The sequence below is a fragment of the Heptranchias perlo genome, chromosome 16, assembly GCF_035084215.1.
Source record: "Heptranchias perlo isolate sHepPer1 chromosome 16, sHepPer1.hap1, whole genome shotgun sequence".
In the NCBI taxonomy this organism is placed as follows: domain Eukaryota; kingdom Metazoa; phylum Chordata; class Chondrichthyes; order Hexanchiformes; family Hexanchidae; genus Heptranchias; species Heptranchias perlo.
The window spans coordinates 17,353,900-17,371,465 of NC_090340.1; the positions used below are offsets into that span (position 1 = coordinate 17,353,900).

Genomic DNA, 17,566 nt, shown 5'->3' on the forward strand with positions numbered 1-17,566 from the left:
CCATTCCCTCTGCCTCCATGAGTAGATCTCCTTTATGGTCACTAATCGGCCCTATCCCTCCTCTTACTACCTGTTTACTATTTATATGCCTGTGGAATACTTTTGGATTCCCTTTTATGTTGGCCGTCAGTCTATTCTCATACTCTCTCTTTGCTCCTCTTATTTCCTTTTTCACTTCCCCTCTGAACTTTCTATATTCTGCCTGGTTCTCACTTGTGTTATCAACCTGACGTTTGTCATACGCCACTTTTTTCAGTTTCTTCTTACTCACTATCTCTTTTGTCATCCATGGAGTTCTGCCTTGAGTTGCCCTACCTTTCTCCCTCGTGGGAATGTGCCTAGACTGTACCCGAACCATCCAGTGGGCTCAGCTATCATCATAAAATTCAATAATATTCAACAACCTGAATGAACACAGTGTGGGAGTCTGATTTACACACAGGTAATATAAGCACCACACTGTGGAACTATCTTTTATCTTGGCATAAAAATAAAATTGTCCATGTTCAGTTCTTCAACAGTTTGTTTTTTTTTGATTTCACTGACTGTTGTGTGCTGCACTGTTGAATAACACAGAGTTTTGTCCTCGGTTGGCCTTGATAATATGACACATTTTTTTCTGGCAAGGATTTTGTCTGGATTAACGAGGGACTTTTTGAATTAAACGTAGGGAACAGCGAGTATTTGTGAAAGGTATAATGTTAGATTGGAGGACGGATGGAGTTATCACTTGGACTCCTGTTGTTTCTAATCTCCATTTAATGACCTTGGTATTGAAACCAAGTGTCAACTTGCTAAATTTGCTGATGACACTAAAATAGGGAAAGCAGCAGAGACGGAGAAAGCAGTTAAAGATTCGCAGAAGGATTTAGATGGCAAAATGCAATCCGACTCTGATAAATATAAAGTGTTATACACCCGTCGAAAAAATATTGAGCAACAATGAATGGACCTGAGAGACTTAGAAAGAGACCTGGGAATGAGATGAGATGAATCAGTTTTAATGTCTGGACAATGTGGTGAAGCAATTTAATAAATTAAACTGAATGCTGCGATACATAGATAACAACAACTACAACTTGCATTTATACGGCATCTTTAGCGAAGTAAAACGTCCCAAGGCGCTTCACAGGAGCGTAACCAGACAACATTGACACCGAGCCAAAGAAGGAGACATTAGGACAGGTGACCAGGTTTTAAGGAATGCCTTAAAGGAGGAGAGAAAAGTGGAGAGGTAAAAAGGTTTGGGGAGGTAATTCCAGAGCTTAGAGCCTAGAAGCTTACAATGTCGTCAAAAAGAGAATAGTAAGCCTGAGGATTGGGAGGGTTTTAGAAATCAGCAAAGGATAACCACGAAATTGATAATGAGGGAGAAAATTGAATAGGAGATTAAACTAGCAAGAAATATAAAATCAAATTGTAAGAGCTTCTACAAGTATACAAAAAGGAAAAGATTAGCGAAAATAACCGTGGGTCCCTCAGAGGCAGAGACAGGAGAAATTATAATGGGGAATAAGGAAATGTTAGAGGATGTTAAACAAATATTTTGTATCTGTCTTCACAGTAGAGGACACAAAAAACACACCGGAAATAGTGGGGAACCCAGGGGCTAATGAGAGTGAGGAACTTAAAGTAATTAAAATTAGTAAAGAAAAAGTACTGGAGAAATTAATGGGACTAAAAGCCAACAAATCCCCTGGACCTGATGGCCTACATCCTAGGATTTTAAAAGTGGTGGCTGCAGAGATAGTGGATGCATTGGTTTTGATCTTCCAGAATTCCCTAGATTCTAGAATGGTCCCTGTCAATTGGAAGGTAGCAAATGTAATCCTGCTATTCAAAAAAGGAGGGAGAGAGAAAACGGGGAACTATAAGCCAGTTGGACTGACATCAGTAGTCGGGAAAATGCTAGAATCTATTATTAAGGACGTAGTAACAGGGCACTTAGAAAATCATAATATGATTAGGCAGGGTCAACACAGTTTCATGAAAGGGAAATCATGTTTGACAAATCTATTAGTGTTTTTTGAGGGTATAACCGGCAGGGTAGATAAGGGGGAACCAGTGGATGTAGTATATTTGGATTTTCAAAAGGCATTCCATAAGGTGCCACACAAGATTAGGGCTCATGGGATTGGGGGTAATATATTAGCATGGATTGAGGATTGGTTAATGGACAGAAAACAGAAAGTAGGAATAAACGGGTCATTCTCAGGTTGGCAGGCTGTAACTAGTGGGGTGCCTGAAGGATCAGTGCTTGGGCCTCAGCTGTTTACAGTCTACATCAATGACTTAGATGAGGAGACCGAGTGTAATCTATCCAAGTTTGCTGACGATGCAAGGCTAGGTGGGAAAGTAAACTGTGAGGAGGGCACAAAGAGTCTGAGACGGGATATAGACAGGTTAAGCGAGTGGGCGAGAAGATGGCAGATGGAGTTAACATGCACGTACAGCAAGCAATTAGGAAGTCAAATGGTATGTTAGCCTTTAATGCAAGGGGGTTGGATTATAAGTCTTGCTGCAATTATATGGGGCTCTGGTGAGATCACACCTGGAGCATTGTGTACAGTTTTGGTCTCCTTACCTAAGGAAGGATATACTTGCCTTAGAGGGGGTGCAATGAAGGTTCACTAGATTGATTCCCAGGATGAGAGGGTTGTCCTATGAGGAGAGATTGAGTAGAATGTGCTCATATTTTCTGGAGTTTAGAAGAATGAAAGGTGATCTTATTGAAACGTATAAAATTCTTAGAAGGCTTGACAGAGTAGATGCTGAGAGGCTGTTTCCCATGGCTGGAGAGTCTAGAATTAGGGGGCATAGTCGCAGGATAAGGGTTCGGCCATTTAGGACCGAGATGAGAAAAATTTCTTCACTCAGAGGGTTGTGAATCTTTGGAATTCTCTACCCCAGAGGGCTGTGGATGCTCAGTCATTGAGTATATTCAAGATTGAGATCGATAGATTTTTGGACACTAAGGAAATCAAGGGATATGGGGATAGGGCAGGAAAGTGGAGTTGTGGTAGAAGATCAGCCATGATCTTATTGAATGGCAGAGCAGGCTCGAGGGGACGTATGACCTACTGCTGTTCCTATTTCTTATGTTCTTAGATGGCTGAAAGCACAGCTACCAATGGTGGGGCAGAGGGAGTAGACAGAAAAGTAGAGTACAAATCTCCAAATGTTATACTAACTTTCACAGTGAAGTATTCCAAACTGGTCAGTGCTATAATTTGGGCGAACTCTCGATACTTTTACTGTGCCCATTGTAAAGATCAGCTTTCCTAGGTGAGGCTGTGCTGTCTATGAACTGAAATGTGAGATTTTGCGTGAAATTATAGAGAGCCCCGGGGCAAACAATAAACCCTTTTACTGATGAGGTATGCTTGTGAAATAATATGCGTATATCTCTGGCTACAAATCACACGTCAAGTTTATTAAGAAATAAGATTAGCAGGGGCAAAAGTTTAAATGTCAGCAGAAAGATAAATCACAGTGTTTCATATAACTGACAGAATCTATCAAGGGAGAAGGGGTGAGGATATTTGCAAAAAGGTCCAATAATAGCCACTAGCCACATGTGGCTAATTGGGAATCCAGATGTGGCTAACTGCATTTCTGATTAGTAAATAAAAATGAGTACTAGACACCGTCGTTGGACATGTGATCTCAATACTCATATTCGCACAGCATATGCATGTGTACTTTAACCTTTTTGTGCATTCATTGGTAAAATGGTAAGACAAAAAACAGAGTGTGCGAGTGTTTTTTTATCGTTGTGAGTGCTTTACTTCCTTGGTTACTGAATGATGATATTCGTTGAGTAAAAATACACATGTGAAGTACATTCACCTGTATTGTGTGAGTGTATGCAAGGCATTTTCTACTAAAATTAGTGCATTCGGTGAAAATGATAGCCACACCTGCTGCAGGCCACAGTTTATAGTTGCCACATCGAGGGGTGTGCAACAGGTGAAAAAGTTGATGTCAATTTACAGGTGTCATGTGATAGGTCACTTGATTTTTAGATTTCACTTGACATTTGCCTGCCAAATGACATTGCCCACCTGGTTCAAAAATATTCCACCCATAACTAAACCCAGTGCAGTCATGGTATTTTGATTGTCCCGTTAAAGGCGTACGTTGAAAAGCCCATGACATTATTTACCATCCCTTCCTCAACTAATGCCAGCAAAAAAAAACCATTCGTCTCATTGGTGTTTGTGGGATAAAAACAGAAAATGCTGGAAATACTCAGCAAGTCAGGCAGCATCTGTGGAGGAAGAAACAGAGTTAACGTTTCAGGTCGATGACCGTTCATCAGAGCTGGAAGAAGTTGCAGATTAAACAGTTTTTAAGCAAGTACAGAGCCAGGGAAAGGGGATGAGGAAGGGGAGGGAAGGAAAAAACAAAAGGGAAGGTCTCTGATAGTGTGGAGGGCAGGAGTGATTAAATGATAAAAGTGATGATGGTGCAAAGCAAGGAGGGTGGTAATTGGACAAGTAAAGAAACAAAAGATGGGTTTAGAGAAGCTGTAAATGGCAACATCAGAACCATTACCAGCATCTGCTGTCCAAAAAAATGGGAGCCGTGGTTATGATCTGAGGTTATTGAAATCAATATTGAGTCCAGAAGGTTGTAAAGTGCCTAATTGAAAGATGAGGTGTTGCTCCTCGAGCTTCCGTTGAGCTTCATTGGAACAGTGTAAGAGGCTGAGGACACAGAGGTCAGAGTGGGAGTGGGACGGAGAATGAAAATTGCAAGCAACCGGAAGGTCAGGGTCACACTTGCGGACTGCGCGGAGGTGTTCAGCAAAGGGATTACCCAATCTGCGTTTAGTCTCCCCAGTATAGAGGCCGCATTGTGAGCAGCGAATACAGTACACTAAATTGAAAGAAGTACAAGTAAATCGCAGTTTCACCTGGAAGGAGTGTTTGGGGCCCTGGACCGATGTGGGAGGACCGATGTGGGAAAGGAGGTGAAAGGGCAGGTGTTGCATCTCCTGCGCTCATACGGGAAGGTGCTGTGGGAAGGAGAGTGGGTGTTGTGGGTGATGGAAGAGTGGACCAGGGCATTGCGGAGGCAACGGTGCCTTTGGAATGCTGAAGGTGGAGGGGAGGGGAAGATATGTTTGGTGGTGGCATCGTGCTAGAGTTGGCGGAAATGGCAGAGGATGATATGTTGAATGTGGAGGCTGGTGGGGTGGAAGGTGAGGACGAAGGGGATCCTATCATGGTTCTGGGAGTGGAAGGGGTGGGGGCAGAAGTGCGGGAAACAGGACGGACACGGTCAAGGGCCCTGTCAACTACATTGGAGAGGAATCCTCGGTTGAGGAAAAAGGGAAGACATATCGGAAGCACTGGTGTGGAAGGTGGCATCGTCAGAACAGATGTGACAGAGACGGAGAAACTGGGAGAAGGGAATAGAGTCCTTACAGGAAGTGGGGTGGGAGGAAATGTAATCAAGGTAGCTGTGGGGTGTTTGTGGTATCCTGCTATGCAAAAAAGTTGTATGTCTCATTTGCCGAATAGTCGGACATGTCATTAAGTGAAGTGCTTTGAGATGTTTCAGCATGATATAAGGGGCTAACTCCATGCAAGTGTCTTATTATTACAACCCAAATCTCTCAGGTCACCCGCTGGACTGGGAGCTGTGGGCTGCATCGTGGCCAGCAGGGGACAGGGTCCGGGACGTATGACGTCCAGGATCGACGGGGGAAACGTGAAGAACGCGTTTACGTCACGATGTCGCACGTTATAAAAGGGCGGAGAGGCTGCGGCGGCTACTACAAGATGGCGGCGTGTGGACGTGGGAGATTAGTGTTGGCGGCGGCGGCTTGGGGCTGGCGATGGCTGCGGGCCTCGCATTGTCTGCTGGCGGCGGCGGCCCTCACTTTACTCCTCCCGAGTCTCTGCGCTGCGGAACAGCAGTTTGATCAGGCGGACTCGAACTCCATGGCCCGTCACCGAAGCCAGCAGCAGGGGATAGAAGCGATCGCCCAGGCCCACCCCCAGGTTCAGTTCCAGGCTCAGGCTCAGGCTCAGGCTCAACCCCACCCCCAGGTTCAGTTCCAGGCTCAGGCTCAGGCTCAACCCCAGCCCCAGGCCCACTTCCAGGGCCAGGCTCAGTTCGAGGGCCAGGCTCAGCCCCATCCGCCGTACCAGGGCCAGGCTCAGCCCCATCCTCCGTTCCAGGGCCAGGCTCAGTTCGAGGGCCAGGCTCAGCCCCATCCACCTTTCCAGGGCCAGGCTCAGCCCCATCCTCCGTTCCAGGGCCAGGCTCAGTTCCAGGCCCCGCGGAAGAACATCTGGCGGATTTCGGAGGACCCGATGTGTCACGAGGACGTGGCCCGGCTCTGCCCCAAACACACCTGGCAGAACAACTTCGCGGTGCTCGAGTGCCTGCAGGACGTGCGGGAGGTAAGCGGGGAGGGGTGGGCACCGGAGTTCAATAAGCACCGCTCCTGGGGTTTGGGGGTGGAGGCATTCACTGACGTTGGTCCTTGCTCCTGAGTGAGCAGAATGGGGGAGTGACCTGGCAGCCGTGCTCAGTTTCTGGGGATTCGGCCCGGTTGCCGGTCACTGCTCCTGAGGATAGAATGGGGATCGGACTGCGTGTTGGGCACTGCCTCTGGGGGCAGAATGGGGGACTGGACTGGTTGCTGGGCACAGTTCCTGGGGGTAGAACGGGGGATCGGGCTGGTTCCCAGGTACTGCCTCTGGGGGCAGAATGAGGGATCAGACTGGTTGGTGGACACAGCTTCTGAGTGTCCTGAGTGGAAGATGGGAGTATGAGGCCGGTTGTTGAGCACTGCTCCTCGGGGTGGAGGGGGACATTCGGGCTGCCCTGAGTGGGGAGGGCGAATTGGCTCTTTGCTGATTATCTCCCCTGTGTGGGCTGTTGGCGTGGGGATATTCTGACACTTGAATGAACAGTTGTGGTGGGAGGGTGTTGCTGTGCCTTGAGTGAAGAATAGATGGGGTGTGTCAGCTGCTGGCCATGACTGCAGGTCAAAGAGTCTGCCCAGTACTTGAGGACTCTTGAGCATCTTTCTTTGTTCTCTCGAGGTTTGCAGTTTAAAGTAAACTAGCCACGTGTAACTGGGGCTCCTGGGGTACGGCAACCAGCCAAATTAAATTCATCTACTCAGCCCAAGCCTTTCTGTTGGAAATATCCATGGCAGTGGTTTCTGGTTACCAATATGGTGTAACCCTTGGTCCTCTATGGAGATTTTTCAAGTGATTTTTTTTAAGTAATTCCAGTGAAATTTTGAGGTTTAAATTCCCAGGTTAATTGACTTGTGTCCAGGAGTAACCAATATGCTATCTAGTACTGGTCACCATATATCCAGAGGGACACCTTGTATTGATTCAGGATTGCTAAATAATTTTTTTCTTTGAATGTGTTGCATGTTGTAGGGAATGCAGGAACAGTTTATTTCAAAACTACTACTTTAATTCTGATAATTACTCTGAACTAGTTGTTCTTACCACCACTACGTCTCCCATCAGCTTTTCAAAATGATCTAAATATGGTGGCATTAGCAAGATGAAGAGTAATGTACTCCTTCCTGTGTTGAGATTTGAAATGCTTGTTCTGTATTTGTCAAAGCACTGACAGCGATTATCTAATGGGTTGGGATACCTCATTTGAGAGAATGTTAATCACTAGCTGAGTCGACCCTTGTTAATGCAATGAGAATAATGACAATGCCTTGTAAGTGACATTTGACATTGTGGTTGAGGAGCTAAAGCAGTGTTAGCACTGGTTTAAGGCTTGTACAAATGAATCTATCTGGAATTGGTTTCTTGCATGAGGCTTTAGTTGTTTGTTCCCAGCACTGGGATCGAATGACATTGCATATTGTAATGAGATATGCCCTCTCTTGATCAGAAAAAAACAATAAAGGTTAAACCAGAACTAGTAAAGCTTGTTTATCTGAGCCAAAAAGAAAGGGACTAGTTGAAATTTCACAATGATCGATAATTGCATTGCTTGAAGTGCAAGCAGATCTGTACAAAGTTCCCCATTCTAATGGGAATGTTTGTGTGGGTAATGTCTGTGTAAAGGTCTGTTTGGTAGTGGGACCTGGGCAAAACCTGCATTGCTTGTATGCTACCATTAGCTGGGCTTTTCTAATGAGCTGTAGCTGCTGGTGCAGAACATGTCTATATCTTGCGGTATGCCGACAAATTTTACACACTTGCGTGTAATTCAGTGACTGGTGCTTACTAAAATGCAAGCAGTAGTCACCCCAATGCTGAGTACTGTGTACACTTTAAAACTGGTTTTATAGCTGTGGGGTTCAGCTGTTGTACTGAAATGCAAATTAAAGTATAATGAATGCCAGAAAGGCTACACTAGGTGCACACTGCTGCCGGTGCACTATATACAAATGAACTCCTTATGCAGCACTTAGGGCCCATTTTTTTTGGTGGTTCCTTGGTATGGAACCACAGCAAGCAAAGGTCTTTCTATTGACCAGTGATTGACAAGTAATAATCAAGGAGAGAAGTGCGTGGAAGCTGTAGCACTCCACACAAGTCCCCTTGCAGACATAACTGCCAAGGGATTCCAGCATCTGGAGTTGAGCTTCACACTTGTGCTATCTTCTAATCGCTGCAGAGTATATTCTGTGATGATTAGATTCCCTGTATCCTATATCCTACATCCCAAAAGTCAGCCCCAAGTAATTGCAGTGACACCATGAGTCCGAGTTTTGATACTAAATCAGCAGTTGTTCAATACCAGAGGTAGGGTTTTTGACCTGATTGCTCAGGTTTGAACATTGTTGGGTTAGGTGCCAGAGACATGTGACTGTCATGCCAATAGACAATGAGTGAGTTTGCAATAGTTGGATGGAGGAACTGGTGCAGTAACATACCGTTGGAGCTGGAAGAATCTGAGGTCTCCCTCTCCTATATGCTGGACTTAAAATGAAGACCGGATAGTGCTTGCTAAATCAGATCAGTGGCCTAGCTGAAAGCTGGAATCCCATGTAAGCAGAACTGTGATTTGTCATCCCAGCCCCATTAGAATTGCTTAATGTAGCAATGTAGTCACTTAGAAGATCAGTGATGTGTCGGTAAAAGTTTTGAGTTGAACAGTCTTTGGCAGTTTTTTTAATTAAGTTTGTGAGGTGCAGATATCCATTCTCTCCCTTTTACTGCATACTAATTGTAGAACTCTGCAGATAGTGATGCTGATTTGGGCTGTAGATATAGTTGTGTAAGTGGTTCCCACGTGGAGTGTTGGCTACTTATTTCTGTTAAGCGGAATGAACACAATTGCTTCAGATAGACTTTCTATTTCTGTGCACTGAGCAGTAATCTTCTGCTATAAATGAAGGCCAGCATGTGCACTTGGCTATTCAATTGATCTTGAATAGCTGGATTTGCAGTTGAGCAGTTTCTATTCTACAAGGGCAGGGTGCACGAGAGAAAGGATATCAGAGATCTGTCATTGCCGAATACAGACCACTTGTCCACACTCACAGTAGAATTTTTTTTGTGCATATTTTCTCTCTTGTCCCTCACCCCTGGGCTGCTGTCTCCATAGGCATTGAGTCCTTGCTGGGGTACAGGCACACAGGCACTGACCTTCATCAGGTACTTGCCCCAAATGGCCGTTACTCACATTACACTCTTGACTATGTCAGCAGGCTATCTGTTGGTGATGGGCATCATGGGTAAGCCCAATGCTGTTCTCGCTTGAGGATCTCTGCTGGGTGCGTTCACGAGATGGTTGCTGAATGTCGACCAGGAACAGGAACCCGGGCTTATTTTGCACTCTTCAACCCAGGGATACTGTGTGAATTTGCAACACCCTGCTGAGATCTGCAAACTCAGCACAAGCTGGGAATCTAACCAGCGATAGTCATTGGCAATGTTTTCATGTAAAAGTTAGTTAATTTTGATTTCCATTTACGGATGTGCACATTCTGACCTTTGTATAATCACAGACTCGGTGCGCTGTTTTCATTGTGTAGAACCGGTAGAATAACTTGATCAGATTGTGGAGGAGTGAGTGACAAATTACTATTTAAAAAAAAAAGTGGAGCAGACTTTCCAAAAATAAACCAGACGTAAACAAGCCAATAGTGATACCAAGGGGGGAGGGGAAAGATGAGTGAGTGCTGTCATTTCTGAAGAGGATGTGACTGCACCCTAATTGCTACTGAACAGTTGCAACATCACAAAAATAGCATATAACTCCAACTGTTTCTTTCTGGTTTTCTGTTATTGTGCCCCTTTGTTTTGTCCTCTGCACCCACATGTGTTTAACTGCTTATTATGATGCCAATTGCCTGTTCCCAACCTTTTCCCTGCATCCTGTCACCTGTTTTATTCCAATTTCTTTGCTTAATGTGGGAAATTTAAAGTGTAACCTGCAATGGTCAGTTGACCTCCTCTTTGCTGTTTTGAATTACTCTTGTAAACAATTTTACAACACCAAGTTATAGTCCAGCAATTTTATTTTAAATTCACAAGCTTTCGGAGACTTCCTCCTTCCTCAGGCAAATGTTTCAGGATCTCGAGATCCTGAAACATTTGCCTGAGGAAGGAGGAAGTCTCCGAAAGCTTGTGAATTTAAAATAAAATTGCTGGACTATAACTTGGTGTTGTAAAATTGTTTACAATTGTCAACCCCAGTCCATCACCGGCATCTCCACATCTTGAATTACTCTGTCACTTTTGAAGGTTCTTCCCTTTTTCTATTTGATTCCTTTAATGAGATTCTAAGTGTTGGCCTCCTCTTGCTATTCCCTGACTGCTTTCATTGTTACTGTTGGTACCTTACTCAAGTGGTCATTCTTTGTGTGTGAGCTTGCACAATGAACATTGATAGACCATTCAACTGGATGGGGGCAGGGAGCACCACAGTCAATGTTGACACCAGATGTACAGACAGGCACACTGTAGGGCATTGAGCAGATGTGGGATCTCCTCCTTCCCAATCCAGAACTGCTGTACCCTCCCCACCTCCAGAGCCCTAATTAGCGGTTGCATGCTGGAGATTAGGGGTTCATGCTTGGGGCTTTGATCCATTCTGTACAACCCATTAACATGCAGTGGAATAGGGGTGCTAATTTATTGGTTAAACGGGTTTTTGACTAGTTTGTTGCAAGTTGAAAGTAAACCTGAAGTCAGTGCCACCACATTGCTGCAGGAACCTGGTTTTAACCTGTGCATTAGCTGAATTCATAAATATAGCTGTAATGACTTTTTCATTTTACCTGAAATATTCCTGAATTGGTCTGTTTGTCAGGAGCTGGGATTTTCCCAGTTTTGGTTTTAATGGAAGCTGATGTTTCAGATTGCAATTTAGGGTTGATTGATGTCTCGTCCTCTATTACTATAATTCATTTCCTGGATCCTCCATAACACTTCTGTAACACTAGCTACATTGACTTGTTGTATATGCTAACTGCTTGTATTTGAACTGTAACTACTCGGCGTTTCCTCAGATTGACAGAAAAAAGCATCAGAAAAATTTGTCTGAATTTTTATTCTTTCCAGGGTTTTTCTGATTTACAAGCAGCATATGTGGAAACAACAGTCGATGTTTTGAGCTCATGCCCTTTTTCAGAACTGTTTGACTGTTCTTTTCCATAGATACTGGCTGATTTGTATGTGTTTCCAGTTTTATTTTTCCAGATTTCCAGCATTTGCATGTTTTTAAAAAAAAATCTGCTTTACATTCAGTAAAGGCTTGGCTCCACCAAGCTGTGTGTAATGCGGTGCTCAGTGTTTTAAATAGCATTTAGATTAACAGCATCTGGCACTAATTGCGATACTTCAGGAAAGGATTATCGCCCCACGGTTAATCTAGTGGTTGTGTCTGCTTTCAGAATTTATTCCTTTGAGCTCAGTGACAACCACTGAGGTTGACATGAAGAGGCAGGGCCATCACTGCTGCTTGCCAGAGTATTAACTTTGTGTAGTAATACCAACTTCGGGATCCACAGTTTATTGGTTTATTGGAGTGCTCAGCAGGATCCTGATAGATGGATGCTGGGAGACAAACCTGCATCCCAAATTCAACTGATGACCTGGATTTAAGGAACCCTGGTCATAGAAAATAGGAGCGGGATTAGGCCATTTGGCCCTTTGAGCCTGCTCCGCCATTCAGTATGATCATGGCTGATCCTCTATCTCAATACCATATTCCCGCTCTCCCCCCCCATATCCCTCGATGCCTTTTGTGTCTAGAAATCTATCTAGCTCCTTCTTAAATATATTCAGTGACTTGGCCTCCACAGCCTTCTGTGGTAGAGAATTCCACAGGTTCACCACCCTCTGAGTGAAGAAATTTCTCCTCATCTCAGTCCGAAATATCCTCCCCTGTATCCTGAGACAGTGATCCCTTGTTCTGGACCCCCCAGCTAGGGGAAACATCCTCCCTGCATCTAGTCTGTCTAGTCCTGTCAGAATTTTATACGTTTCAATGAGATCCCCTCTCATTCTTCTAAACTTGTGTGAATACAGGCTGAGTCAACCCAATCTCTCCTCATACGACAGTTCTGCCATCCCAGGGATTAGTCTGGTGAACCTTCTCTGCACTCCCTCAATGGCAAGTATATCCTTTCTTAGGTAAGGACATGATACTCCAGGTGTGGTCTCACCAAGGCCCTATATAACTGCAGTAAGACATCCTTGCTCCTGTACTCTACTCCTCTTGCAATGAAGGCCAACATTTTGCCTTCCTAACTGCTTGCTGCACCTGCATGGTCAATGCCACATTCCTTCTTATCAGTAAAAGTTGTATCTTGAAATGTTCTTTAAGTAAAGTCAATTTTTCAAAATTCTGGGGACTGGTCAAATGGCATATAAATATTACTGATAATTGAGTTTGCCCTCAACAAATGAAGTTCATAAAGCTTGTGTGAAAAGATTTTTTTTTTATCCTGGGAGTAGACGGGTCACATTCTGTGTGAGCCAAAGGTGACTACACTACCATCTGGGCCAAGCAGATTTAATTTCGGGGGAGGAGAAGAGGTTGCCGAGGTCTTTTGTACCACATGCTATACTGAAGGGAGCCACAAAAATGTGGGTCGAATTGTTGGGTCAGTCATGTACACAACATAGAGCTGCTCAAGGACACTTCCCCTCAGAGACCATAAACATCATACCATTTGACTTGCAGTCAAGGCATCCCCCAACACCGAAGAATTGTTAAACTGCTGCCACAGTGACAGCAGTGCTGGATGAGTGACACAAGCGGAGAGTCCCAAATATTGCCGCCTTGCTCCTAAACCTTGCATTGTTTGCTTTTACCAGTTTGCGGCTGACTGCAACAAGAAAGTCAGCAGCAAGCAAGAAGCATAAACTTAGCAGCACTGCTGTCACCATGGCAGGGGTTTAACAGTTTTTTGGTGGTGGGAGATGTCTTGATTGTAAGTCAAATAATGTGATGTTTGCAGTCTCTGAGGGGAAGGTATCTTTGAGCAGCTCCGTATGTTGCGTACATGGATGTCCCAACGATTCTACCCATGTTTTTGTGGCTCCCATCAGTATAGCATATGGTACAAAAGACCTTGGCAACCTCCTCCTCCTCCCCCAAAATTAAATCTGCTTGGCCCAGTTGATAGTGCAATCACCTCTGAGTCATAACGTAGTGTGTTTGAACAACCACTAAAGGGTTTCAACACATATAGACTGATTCTATAATGCTGACAGGTATCGCCCTTCGGATTAGGTGTTGACCCGAGCTCCGTCTGTTCAGGCAGCGAAATCTGAAGAAGAGCAGCGAGTTTTTCCGGTGTCCTTTCTCAATCAACAGCGCCAAAAACTGGTTGATAATTGCTGTTTGTGGAATGTTGCTGGTGCAGAGTGGCTACCTTGTTTCTCTCGATAACAGCATTTCAAAAACAATTCATTGCGTGATGTGTTTTGAGATGTTTCACTATAAGTAGCTGCTGTATAAATATCTATTTTGTTGTTTAGGTCAAAATTGATTGCTTTTCTCCCCCCCCCCCCCCCCCCCCCCCCAACCCCCCCAAAAAAAAACACATTGTTTCCTGCAGCTTTTTGGCCTGTGCCACGATATCCTATTTTTTTTTTTGGGTTGGGTCTTGTTCTCTTCTGGGACGTGATTTGCTTAGGGCAGTCCATGGATTTTCATTTTATCCCCATTTCGCCCACTCCAATTTGCATGGATAGAGGCTGATTCATTCTCTGGAATAACTGATTACTACTGCATCCATTGGTGCAGCTATTCAAGGGAGCTATTGAGGGATTTAAACATAGTGTTGTACCCACTTCAGGTAGTTTGTTATTTTTAGATTGATTTGTTACAGATGACCTGCAAAAGTGAAGGTGCTTGGGGCTTGGGTGTGATTTTAGAAAGCTGTAGATGTACAGATTACTATCTATCCTTGTTACAATTTTGCCCTGGGCATGTTTGTGTTCAGCATTTTGCAACTTGTATAATATCACTGTGAGCAAGCATACTTTGAGATGTTTTCCAATGCAGGTGATCCTGTGCCAGTAGTGTTGTCAAAGGCACCAAAACCTCATGAGAAGGAATGCCGAGAAACGTCTCTTGACTAAGTGCTAAAGCTAATGCTTTATTGTTGGTCTGCAATTTTGGCCACTGCCGCCCTGCAAGGAAGGTACTGCCAGTGGACGGTCATGAACGCGAAAAAGTTGCCCATTTTCAGTTCTATTTTGGAGTCCAATGGAGTGATGGCTGTTTAAAAATGTAAAGGGGTTATTTGAGAGCCACAACAAACTTCTAGCAATGCACTGCTCTGAATATGGCTGAGATAAGGGGGATACCCAGGGGAAATTGAATCCATTTAATGGAACGTCCTAATTATCAGCGCTGGTTCTGTATACTAGTTATATTAATTTGTGGCCTGTAACGCAATCTTCTTAGCAAAGCTTTCAGTTAAACATGTGTGAGGAATTCAGATTTAAAGGTAATCCTGGTGAGCAGCTGGTACCTTCTAACAGGAGGACTCTGGAATGGGTGCTTCATTCTTAATTATGTATATTGTCAATATTTTTTAAAACTGTAGTCAGATGGTCCTCATGGAAATTCACAACTTACCTTTTTTGAAAGTTGCAATCCGAGGGAATCATTTACTTGGATTCGTTCTTTCAATTGGAAGTATGTTTTGCACAACTTTACATAATTCCAAATTGTTGGTCAGAAGTACTTTCCCAAACTTTTATTATCCTGATCTGTCCTAACCTCTCACTCCTTCATCTCATTAGAACGTTTGCTATTTTGGATCTTTTCTGACAGCATCTGGTTATTCTGGTATACCTTAATGAAAAGGCTTCCTGTTTACTCCTCCACACAATTGTCCTTTCCACTTGGGTTGGTTTGCCTTCGATCCATGTCGCTGCAGTATTGTGCAGGCTATAGCACATCAGCGTTGCTGGTAATTCTATATGTACTGTTGGGAATGCTTGCAGACCATGATTTTGCCTGTCTGCTTTTAAGATTATCTATTCTATTTTGTAACACACTCACTGGCTTCAATCGTACTTTATTAGTCAGTCTGAGGGTGAGGTAACTGTTACTGTCTGCCTGGTTTATCTTTCATGGCTTTGGGCAAGTTGCTTATCAGTTGATTAGAGCCCATGAGTGAAGGAGCTGAGCCCTTGTCCCTGATCAGTCTTCCATTATGAAATCTTTGGTTCTCTTGTTTAGTGGAGGAAATTCTGGGACCGTATAGCCGTCTTCCCATATCTGGGGGTTAGGTTAATGCATCATGTGGTGTGGTATTGAGCCATGTAGACCAGGAGATTGAAATTTCGCTGGTTGGTGTTATCCAGTCTGAACTGGGCCAGTGGTGAAGTTATGGCAATTGCCCTCGGCCTGCCTGCACTAGTGAGGGGCAAAACCCCTCATGTTTCACAGTACTGATTTCTAGCGAATAACCATTGCTGGATAGTACATGTGTTTAGATGTTGGGTGAGAATGAGATGGGCTTGTTTAGGATACCCTCCTGTAGTGCCCATTGAACGGGGTCGGAGCATGAGTTATGTCTTTTTTAATTCGTTCATGGGATGTGGGCGTCACTGGCGAGGCCGGCATTTATTGCCCATCCCTAATTGCCCTTGAGAAGGTGGTGGTGAGCTGCTGCAGTCTGTGTGGTGAAGGTTCTCCCACAGTGCTGTTAGGAAGGGAGTTCTGGGATTTTGACCCTTGGAGGGAATGTGCAGGTGGTGTTGTTCCCATGTGCCTGCTGCTCTTGTCCTTCCAGGTGGTAGAGGTCGCGGGTTTGGGAGGTGCTGTCGAAGAAGCCTTGGCGAGTTGCTGCAGTGCATCCTGTGGATGGTACACACTGCAGCCACAGTGCGTCAGTGGTGAAGGGAGTGAATGTTTAGGGTGGTGGATGGGGTGCCAATCAAGCGGGCTGCTTTGTCCTGGATGGTGTCGAGCTTCCTGAGTATTGTTGGAGCTGCACTCATCCAGGCAAGTGGAGAGTATTCCATCACACTCCTGGCATGTGCCTTGCAGATGGTGGCAAAGCTTTGGGGCATCAGGAGGTGAGTCACTCGCCACAGAATACCCAACCTCTGACCTGCTACTGCAGCCACAGTATTTATATGGCTGGTCCAGTTAAGTTTCTGGTCAATGGTGACCCCCAGGATGTTGATGGGGGATTTGGCGATGGTAATGACATTGAATGTCAAGGGGAGGTGGTCATTGCCTGGCACTTGTCTGGCGCGAATGTTACTTGCCACTTATGAGCCCAAGCCTTGATGTCCAGGTCTTGCTGCATGCGGGCACAGACTGCTTCATTATCTATGGGGTTGCAAATGGAACTGAACGCTGTCCAATCATCAGTGAACTTTCCCATTTCTGACCTTATGATGGAGGGAAGGTCATTGATGAAGCAGCTGAAGATGGTTGGGCCTAGGACACTGCCTTGAACTCCTGCAGCAATGTCCTGGGGCTGAGATGATTGGCCTCCAACAACCACTACCATCTTCCTTTGTATGGCTTTGTATTTTTAGGTATGACTCCAGCCACTGGAGAGTTTTCCCCCTGCTTCCCATTGACTTCAATTTTACTCTGGCTCCTTGGTGCCACACTCGGTCAAATGCTGCCTTGATGTCAAGGGCAGTCACTCTCACCTCACCTCTGGAATTCAGCTCTTTTGTCCACGTTTGGATCAAGGCTGTAATGAGGTCTGGAGCCAAGTGGTCCTGGCGGAACCCAAACTGAGCATCGGTGAGCAGGTTATTGGTGAGTAAGTGCCGCTTGATAGCACTTTCGACGACACCTTCCATCACTTTGCTGATGATTGAGAGTAGACTGATGGGGCGGTAATTGGCCGTATTGGATTTGTCCTGCTTTTTGTGAACAGGACATACCTGGGCAATTTTCCACATTGTCGGGTAAATGCCAGTGTTGTAGCTGTACTGGAACAGCTTGGCTCGGGGCGCAGCTAGTTTTGGAGCACAAGTCTTCAGCACTACAGCTGGGATGTTGTTGGGGCCCATAGCCTTTGCTGTATCCAGGGCACTCAGCAGTTTCTTGATATCATGTGGAGTGAATCGAATTGGCTGAAGACTGGCTTCTGTGATGATGGGGATATTGGGAGGAG

General features: G+C 44.8%; 1 protein-coding gene across 3 annotated transcripts in view; it reads left to right on the forward strand.

The window, feature by feature from the left end:
• Positions 1–5,780: 5,780 nt before the first annotated feature.
• glg1a (golgi glycoprotein 1a) overlaps positions 5,781–17,566 on the forward strand; it is a 96,699-nt gene continuing 84,913 nt past the window's right edge. For all 3 annotated transcript variants that reach the window (XM_067997711.1, XM_067997712.1, XM_067997713.1), the window contains exon 1: positions 5,781–6,416. In XM_067997711.1, coding sequence (XP_067853812.1) covers positions 5,790–6,416 — 627 coding nt within the window. In that variant the 5' untranslated portion in view covers positions 5,781–5,789. The remainder of the gene's footprint in view (positions 6,417–17,566) is intronic.